Source organism: Eleutherodactylus coqui, chromosome 9 (genome assembly GCF_035609145.1).
Source record: "Eleutherodactylus coqui strain aEleCoq1 chromosome 9, aEleCoq1.hap1, whole genome shotgun sequence".
Classification (NCBI taxonomy): domain Eukaryota; kingdom Metazoa; phylum Chordata; class Amphibia; order Anura; family Eleutherodactylidae; genus Eleutherodactylus; species Eleutherodactylus coqui.
The window spans coordinates 38,063,952-38,073,465 of record NC_089845.1 but is presented as its reverse complement, the minus strand read 5'-3'; the positions used below and the strand labels follow the sequence as shown (position 1 = coordinate 38,073,465).

The 9,514-nt window shown below is 49.9% G+C and overlaps 1 protein-coding gene across 1 annotated transcript; it reads right to left on the bottom strand.

Moving 5' to 3' along the window:
* Positions 1-4,721: 4,721 nt before the first annotated feature.
* LOC136578762 (uncharacterized) lies at positions 4,722-8,531 on the bottom strand. Its single transcript, XM_066578928.1, has 3 exons — positions 7,912-8,531; positions 6,279-6,818; positions 4,722-4,955 (listed from the first exon to the last, which is right to left on the bottom strand). The coding sequence occupies exons 1-3, from the start codon at positions 7,976-7,978 to the stop codon at positions 4,900-4,902; spliced, it is 663 nt and encodes a 220-aa protein (XP_066435025.1). The 5' UTR covers positions 7,979-8,531; the 3' UTR covers positions 4,722-4,899.
* Between the last annotated feature and the right edge of the window lie 983 nt (positions 8,532-9,514).

Below are 9,514 nucleotides of genomic sequence, written 5' to 3'. Positions count from 1 at the left end.
CCACCACCGAGCTGGGGCCCGCAATTCTGGGGGTGGGTAGGACGTGAGCGGTCCCAGGCTCTGACTCTGTCCCAGCCTCCACTAAATTCACCCAATGTGCCGTCAGGGAGATGTAGTGGCCCTGCCCGCCTGTGCTTGTCCACGTGTCCGTAGTTAAGTGGACCTTGCCACTAACCGCATTGGTGAGGGCGCGTACAATGTTGCGGGAGACGTGGTCGTGCAGGGCTGGGACGGCACATCGGGAAAAGTAGTGGCGACTGGGAACTGAGTAGCGCGGGGCCGCCGCCGCCGCCGCCGCCATCATAGCTTTGAAAGACTCCGTTTCCACAACCCTATACGGCAGCATCTCAAGGCTGATAAATTTGGCTATGTGGACGGTTAACGATTGAGCGTGCGGGTGCGTGGTGGCGTACTTGCGCTAGCGACGGCTGGACTGTGCGGTGCGAGACATTGCTGGATGGGGCCGAGGACAGCGGAGGTGAGGGTGTGGGTGCAGGCCATGAGACGGTTGTGCCTGTGTCCTGAGAGGGAGGTTGGATCTCAGTGGCAGGTTGGGGCACAGGGGGAGAGGCAGCGGTGCAAACCGGAGGCGGTGAACGGCCTTCGTCCCACCTTGTGGGGTGCTTGGCCATCATATGTCTGCGCATGGTGGTGGTGGTGAGGCTGTTGGTGGTGGCTCCCCGGCTGATCTTGGCGCGACAAAGGTTGCACACCACTGTTCGTCGGTCGTCAGGCGTCTCTGTGAAAAACTGCCAGACCTTAGAGCACCTCGGCCTCTGCAGGGTGGCATGGCGCGAGGGTGTGCTTTGGGAAACACTTGGTGGATTATTCGGTCTGGCCCTGCCTCTACCCCTGGCCACCGCACTGCCTCTTGCAACCTGCCCTGCTGATGCCCTTGCCTCCCCCTCTGAAGACCTGTCCTGAGTAGGCGTTGCACACCAGGTGGGGTCAGTCACCTCATCGTCCTGCTGCTCTTCCTCCGAATCCTCTGTGCGCTGCTCCCTTGGACTTACTGCCCTTACTACTACCTCACTGCAAGACAACTGTGTCTCATCGTCATCGTCCTCCTCACCCACAGAAAGTTCTTGAGACAGTTGGCGGAAGTCCCCAGCCTCTTCCCCCGGACCCCGGGAACTTTCGAATGGTTGGGCATCAGTGACGATAAACTCCTCTGGTGGGAGAGGAACCACTGCTGCCCAATCTAAGCAGGGGCCCGAGAACAGTTCCTGGGAGTGTTCCCGCTCCTGAGCAGGTGTCATTGTAGTGGAGTGAGGAGGCTGGGAGGAAGGAGGAGCAGCAGACAGAGGATTCGGATTTGCAGCATTGGACGGCGCAGAACTGTGGCTGGACGATGGGTTGCTCGAAGCACTTTCTGCCATCCAGGACAGGACCTGCTCACACTGCTCATTTTCTAATAAAGGTCTCCCGCGTGGACCCATTAATTGGGCGATGAATGTGGGGACGCCAGAAACGTGCCTCTCTCCTAATCGCGCAGCAGTCGGCTGCGACACACCTGGATCAGGAGCTCGGCCTGTGCCCACACCCTCACTTGGGCCTACGCGTCCTCGGCCACGTCCACGTTCTCTAGGCTTACCCCTACCCCTCAGCATGCTGTATTACCAGTGATTTGATTTCCCAGGCAGGAAATAAATTGGCGCAAGCCTGCAGGCCAAATATAATGTTTTCGCTTTTTTGCAAAGGGAAGGACCCACTGCGTATATTCAATGAACAATAACTTTTAGAACTGTAGTGTGGCCCTGAAAAAGTGACACACAACTTTAGTGTAGCAGAGTTATTAACTCTAGCAGAGCAGGTATTTGCCAGTCAGGAAAGACAATGGCGCAAGCCTGCAGTAAACCGTAGCTGGTTGCGTCTGATTTTTGTACGTTGTCCACGCAGCACACACGTACACGGAGACCTTAGGACTGACACAGGCAGGCCAAATATAATTTCTTTTCCTTTTTTGCAAAGGGAAGGACCCACTGCGTATATTCAATGAACAATAACTGTGTTGTGGCCCTGCCTACACAATTCTGTCCCTGTAGTATCAATGGAGGGTGCAATGCTCTGCACAGACGATTTTTAGAAGAAAAAAAAAAATGCAACACTGCTAACAGCAGCCAGCACAGTACTGCACACGCTTAAATTTGGCCCTAGAAAGGACCGTTGAGGTTCTTGAAGGCTACACTCACTCCTAACACTCTCCCTGCCTATGCACCACTTCTGTCCCTAATGCCGGGTGCAATGCTCTGCACTGCCGATTTTGAGGGAAAAAACAAAAACAAAAACACTGCTAGCAGCAGCCTGCACACAGGTAGATGTGGCCCTAAGAAGGACCTTTGGGGTTCTTGAAGCCTACACTGACTCCTAACGCTCTCCCTACAGCAGCACCAGCACGATAGTACTTTCCCTCAGCTAACTCACAAGGCATGTGTGGCGAGCCGCGGGAGGGGCCGACTTTTATACTCGGGTGACATCTGATCGCCCCAGCCACTCACAGCAGGGGGGTGGTATAGGGCTTGAACGTCACAGGGGGAAGTTGTAATGCCTTCCCTGTCTTTCAATTGGCCAGAAAAGCGCGCTAACGTCTCAGAGAGGAAACTGAAAGTAACCAGAACACCGCGTGGTGCTCGTTACGAGTAACGAGCATCCCGAACACCCTAATATTCGCACGAATATCAAGCTCGGACGAGTACGTTCGCTCATCTCTAGTGATCACCTTTCATGTGGCATAAAAATCATGGTCAGCAGCACATTCCCATGTAAACAGGAGATGTGCTGCTGGTCGTGATGAAACAGCATGTGGGACTAACGATCGCATGAACAATCCTTCGGCCTCCATACTGTGTGAATTGATCTGTGAGACGACCAGGTAAAATAAGCTCCAGTCTTATTGATCGGCACTCGTCACCACGTTTAGACACGGTCGCAGCTTGTCGGTCAGGATAGTGTCGTGGCATGTCACTCCGCAGGTCATTGAGTGACATACGTTGTGTGGGGGCTGCTATTAGGCAGCACGTCATCTGCATGCTGGTATTCTGAGAGTCCTCCTTTGAGAGAGGGTTGGTGCCTTCTCTGTGCTACCTTTCAGCAGGCGAGGGCTTTAGATTCCTACCCCTCCCCTTGTCCATTGCTGTTTATTCAGTTCAGTTGGTGGTTGGAGCCTCTATTAGTGAAAGTTGTCTTCTTACAGGTAAACACAGCGAGAGGAACGTAAAGCAGCACTTAAGTGTTTCCCTCCAGGTATTTTAATAGGCATAGCCAGGTCCTAGGAGGAGACCATTGGGGCGTCCTTTTCAGGACGCTAACTCCACATTTAGGCAGGGGGTACTAGTAAGGGGCAAGTTACTTCCATCTTCTCATGGCTGGTGTGGTGTAGTTTTAACCAGCATTATACGGTGTCCTTTTGTGGTTCTGTGTGAATGCCGCTCTGTGCCCGTGGTGTTCTAGTGCCACGTGGACGCAACAGACACCTTCTACTTCGCTGCTTGGTGTCACGGCTCGCCTCATGTACCTATTTGCTATACATGCATATCTTGCTTTTTCTTTTCTCATTGATCTTGTTTAGTGCAGGTTGTGTTTTTAACATTAGACACTCCTATTGTTTATTGCAAGAAAAAGCATCACTGCCGCTCAGACATCTCATGAGTAAAACTGCGATTTTTCTTGCGGTGGTATCGTGATCACCAGGGTGAAGGTGCCCGAATGGTGTGCATACCCACAGTAACTGTTGTGAATGAATGAGACATTTACGGAGTGACAATCTACCTCATTTTCAAAGTTTATTGGGCTCCTGAGGACCCAAGTACCGGCTTGGTGAAACGCGTTTAGTCATAGACAGAATCTAACAACTCTTGAACCTTCATCCAGAATCCGGTTGGTTCAGCAGGAATTCTATTTCATTTTGGCTAAATACCACCTGAAAAGTTTCTAGTCCTAGACCGAATCTGTGGAACTCGCCTAGAATGAGCTTTGTTTAGCCAATATTCCACTTTATGCAGCTAATACCACCTGGTAAATTTCTTGTTGAGTGTTTGACAAAAGGCTGAGTTGAATGGACTGATGTCTTTTTTCATCCTACAATACATATTAAGCCCATTTACACGCAACAATTATCACTCAAAAGTCCTTCAAACTATGGCATATGGGTGTTAATCGTTCAGTGTAAATGCTGCCATCGTTCACTCTTCAGTTAAACGAGGATTTTAATGAGAGCTTAAAATCCATCGTTCAGCCGAAGAGAGATAACAGGGACAGCACACTGCATTCTGCATGAGTCGGAGATTACATTGTATTCTGCTGACAGCCCATGCGAGAACCAAGCACAAGCTGGAATCTGCAAACCGCTCCTATAGGCCCTTTTACACAAAGTGTCCATTAGCACTTTATGCAAAATGATCACTAAAACTATCAATCTTTCAAAGACTGTCTTTGCGTGTAAACGGGCCTTTACTTACAACTTTTGCAGGTAATTTTAGGGACCGAGGGTGGTAGGGCACATTCTAAAACACCCACCTTGAAGCATCAGAAGAGGTTGTTCCACCTTTATTCTGCACTAGGTGTTAGTTTAGGATACAATCAGACCAGCAATCAAATATCCTGACACAATAGTCTATACACTAATTGCTTCAGATTGTACAGACTAGATATAACACTATAGCAGCAACTGAACATACATTGTGAATAACTGCAAACAAAACACAATTCTCCAAGTTGGGTTTTCAAGAGCGTTTATTAGGAAACTGAATTTGGAAAACTTCATTATAATGAAAGCAATCCACTGAATAGGAAACCAAACAGACCGAACATTGCCAGCTACACTTGGTAACTCAAGATGAAGAAATGGGAACTAGAACTAGATCTTTTATGCAACATTTCATTAGTTGATATTGTGGAACCTTAGTCGAGCGCTCCAGTGTTAACAAGGACCTGGGCAAGAATCTCAAGGTTTACTTCTGTAATAAGAGAAAAAAAAACTGACAAAAAAAGAAACAAAAACACCACAAGTATACTGTATTAATAATATACGCTCAGGCACCCGGGAGAAGTTGTCGGAATCTAATCAAATTTTCTCTTTGGGATTTTAACGCTGATGTAAGTGATTACAATATCTGACCAAAAGGATCATTTAGTGTGGAGAACTGACCCCTTGTAGGGAGGCTCTAGTACCCTGCTGTACCACTTCTAGCTTGGATACAAGATGTTATACAGGTGGGCACGGAGGCTCTAGTACCCTGTTGTACCACCTCTAGCTTGGATACAAGATGTGAAACAGATGGGCATGGAGGCTCTAGTACCCTGTTATCCCGCCTCTAGCTTGGATACAAGATGTGATACGGAGGGCATGGAGGCTCTAGTATCCTGCTGTACAGCCTGTAGCTTAGATAGAAGATGGGATATGGGGGCATGGAGGCTCTAGTACCCTATTGTATTGCCTCTAGCTTGGATACAAGATGTGATACAGATGGGCATGGAGGCTCTAGTACCCTGTTGGCCCACCTCTAGCTTGGATACAAGATGTGATACAGATGGGCATGGAGGCTCTAGTACCATGTTATCCCGCCTCTAGCTTGGATACAAGATGTAATATAGGCGGGCATTGAGGCTCTAGTACCCTGCTGTACCATCTGTACCTTGGATACGAGATGTGATACTGGATGACATGGAGGCTCTAGTACCCTGTTGTACTGCCTCTAGCTTGGATACAAGATTGGATATGGGGGACAGGGAGACTCTAGTACTCAGCTGTGCCGCCGTTAGCTCGTCTCTTTGGACAATGAAACATTTGGAGCTGCTTGTGCTTGTCGGACAATCAGATGCTCTTCTCCAATGATGGTCTGTCGGTGACGTCCTGAGCTCGGACCCCTTGTGTGGCCTCACACATCCACTGGTCCCAGCATAGTCCGATGGCCAGTCCTATCAGTGATTGACAGCTATCTGTGAAGGACTGTATTTACAGGGATGTCAATCACTAATAGTACTGCCTTTTGTGCCATCACTTGGCTAACTATCGGCTAGTGTAGAAGCATCCTGTACCAAGGACTGCGCCATTTTATAGAACTTTCTCTTTGCATATACCAGTGGTGACGAGAAATGCAGCCAACCACTTTTATACACTCTAGAGATGTGCCTACATATTACACGGCCACGAGGTGGGCGCTATATACACATCTACTGCCATCTGATTGGCACAACTATATACAAATCTACTGCCATCTGGTTGGTTCCCTGGGTTTCATCTGATGCCGTGCAGTGTGGGTTGTGTTTCTTACACTTACCTTGAAGAGCAGGATAAAAGGGAGAAAGTGTCCGCAGGATATTTGTCACAGTATTTGCATCTTTCCCTTTCAGGAGATGAAGTATGTCCGGACTTAGGGTTTTAGAGGTTTTTCCTTGTGCATGGCTGGATGAAGGCCTCTCTGAACGAGCTTCAGAGAAGCAGTTGCCATCCGAGGACGATGGTCCAGGATTGGCAGGATTTTCCACAGCACCTACTTCAGAAGTTTCTGCTGTACAAGTGCCTTTTAGCGAGTCCTTTTCCTGAATTTTTGAAGTCTTGTCCTTTAAACTATTCTGCGAGATATGAGGCGTATCCGTTACCGTACGGATCTCTCCCCCAAACATCTCGGGAACATAGGATCTTTCTTTGGGATTGTTAACATTTGTGTAAGTGGCTGCAATGGAAGAGGAACGTGAAGACCCTCCAGATGAGCTGTGCTGGTGGGATTCCATGACATTCGTGTAGGAAGAAGACGAGGAACGCACGGTGGGAGGATCGTCACACTCCTTGTGAGGTCTCTTTTTTCCGCTCCGAAATTCTAAAATAAATGATCGTTGTTAGAAACAATAAATTTAGGTTTGCAAACATTCCTCATTTACTAAACTTTGTACAATAAAAAGGAAATCTGGACACGAGCGGATTTGAATTACCAAATGTGGAGTGGGCGCCCGCCTCCGCATTCCGTAGCAAATACCGCCCATAGTAGGCTATACAAAAGTGATTGCACAAGAGCGGAAACCAACTGCATTTTCTGCTCACGGATGGAAAAAAAAAAAAAAAAAAAAGCAGCACACTCCATTTTCCTGTGAATTCCGCATGGAAATCTGTACTGCGCATGGCCGACGGCGAGCCGTGCGGACCATCCACAGTACAGAAAAGAACAAGAAAATAAAGGCATGCGCGAACACCGGCCGGGGAGGGGCGGATTCTGCTACGGGCCTCCGCATGTGGAATCCAACCTGCCCGTGTGCAGCCGGCCCAAAACCTATTTCCATTCAAATAGTTTTATGTAACTACTTGAAGGAAGGGAAGGAGTCTGAAAGGCGCAGAGGTTTACATTATATCAGCCCATATGTTAAAGATCACTAGAAGCAGGTGCCTTCCGGGACTTTTAGTATTGATTACCTATCCTCAGAAAAGGTAATCAATAATTGATTTGGCAGGGGTCACCTGCTCAAGATCAGCGTTGGAAGCAGATAAATTCAATGGGAGCGGTATCAAACTGGGCAGCTACGGACAAGTCTGTTAGATAGAATAATGTGGCCAACTGCGCTACTCTGCTCAGACGTATACCGTAAAAAATATTGGGCGGTATGCAATTTTTTTATTTATTTTTTTTTTTTTATCCACCAGATCCTCTGACAAACCTACCCCTAAAGGGGCAACACCACAGAAAGGCGAATCGGCATATTTTAAGCCTTCTGCCGGATCACTTCCCGCATTCTCTGTTGAACCAATACCACAATTACTCGCAGGCGGGACTGAACCCCCTGGAAAGCAGGACACTGAAAGCCCTTCTTTGGGATCAACTTTGTTCAACAGCGATTTCAAGACTGTGACCAAATCTCCCGTGTCAACCGCCTTAGCGGGATCCATAACATTTTTCCAAGCATCCACAAAAACCGACTCACCAGCTCGACCGACCTCCGGCGATGCCAAGGGCGTGGTCCTCGCTGTGATTCCTTTGCGTCGTCGCATATCTTGTCCGGTCGAAGGCTGCCGTCTGACCTCGCGCGGAGCCTCTTGCGCCCTTCCTGCTTGCGACGTTCCAGGGTAGTCCCGATCTGACCCCTCCTGCGAATAAATGTGCCTCCTGCGGCGTATTATATCCCTATCGTGGCGTGACAGTTGCGGAGCCGACCTTATGTGGTGGCTTACCGACTGCTGTGACTCCTCCGGACTGCTGCTCCTGCCGCCTCTAGCTGACACGCGCTCCCTAACGCTGCTGCTGTACCCTGCCCACTCCTGCTCTAGACCTGTAGGCTGTCTGCTACCACGCTGCTTGAGCCTGGCTCTCTCGCGCTGCCTGCGCCTAGCGCCCTGACCTTGTCTGCTGGCGTGACGTTGACCTGACGTTTGGGACTGCGTGCGCTCGTGCCCGGCTAGGGCGCCGAGGTAACGGGGATTAATAAAGCAACTGCGCTGAGTGCTGGATCCCGCAGGCGGTAGCTGGCGTGGGCACGCGCTGCCTGCCAGCCTCTGGATACTAGATGCCCCAGTTTCTTCTATTAAGCTTTCCCTGTCTCTTAGGGCTCATGTCCACGGGCAAAATAAGAATTAAAATCCGCAGCGGATTTTAACTCTTTTCCTGCCCGCGGATCCGCACCCCTTAGGGATGCACTGACCACCCGCGGGGTAGATAAATACCCGCGGATGGTCAATAAAAGGGATTTAAAAAAAAAAAAATGGAGCATGAAAAAATCTGGACCATGCTCCATTTTCGTGCGGGTCTCCCGCGGGGACGGCTCCCGCAGGCTTCTATTGAAGCCTATGGAAGCCGTCCAGATCCGCGGGAGACAAAATACGGAATTTACTCACCCGCTCGGGTTCTTCCCTTCGCCGCGGCTCCATCTTCTCTCCGTCGAGACCTAAAATAGGAATTTAAAAGAATTACTCAACCGGAGCGGACGGGGAAGGTCTTCTTTTCCTCACGGCCGGATCTTTCTTGCTTTGGCTCGACGGATGTGCCCGGCGCATGCGCGCGGCACGTCGGCGACGTGCCGCCGGCGTGACGAATTCATCCGCCGGCCGAAAAAGAAGATCCGGCCGTGAGGAAGAGAAGGCTTTCCCCGCCTGCTGCGGATGGGTAAATGCTTTTAAATTCCTTTTTTCAGCGCTCATGTCCGCGGGGCAGGAGGGACCCGCTGCAGATTCTCTATGGAGAATCTGCAGCGGATCTGATTTTCCCCGTGGACATGAGGCCTTATGCTACCCTCTATGCTGCACCCCATGCTGCTGATGCTGCAGGCTCTGCTGCGCTCTGGGCTAAAAGGCTTCCTTCCCCCCTCTGACGGCCCCCCTCTACCTGCTCCTGTAACCTCTTCCCCCTGCTCTCTCCCTCTATGCTGCCTGCTGCTCTTTCCTTCTTAGTTCTGCTGGCTCCGCTTTTCTCCTGGACTTCTCTCTTCTGCCTTTTCTCTTTGCTAACTTTACTTTCGGATTTTTCTTTCTCTCAGTCTTTCTGGCGTCTTGTCCCGCTCCGTCCGTCTCCGCGGATGTGCTGCCTCTTCTGAC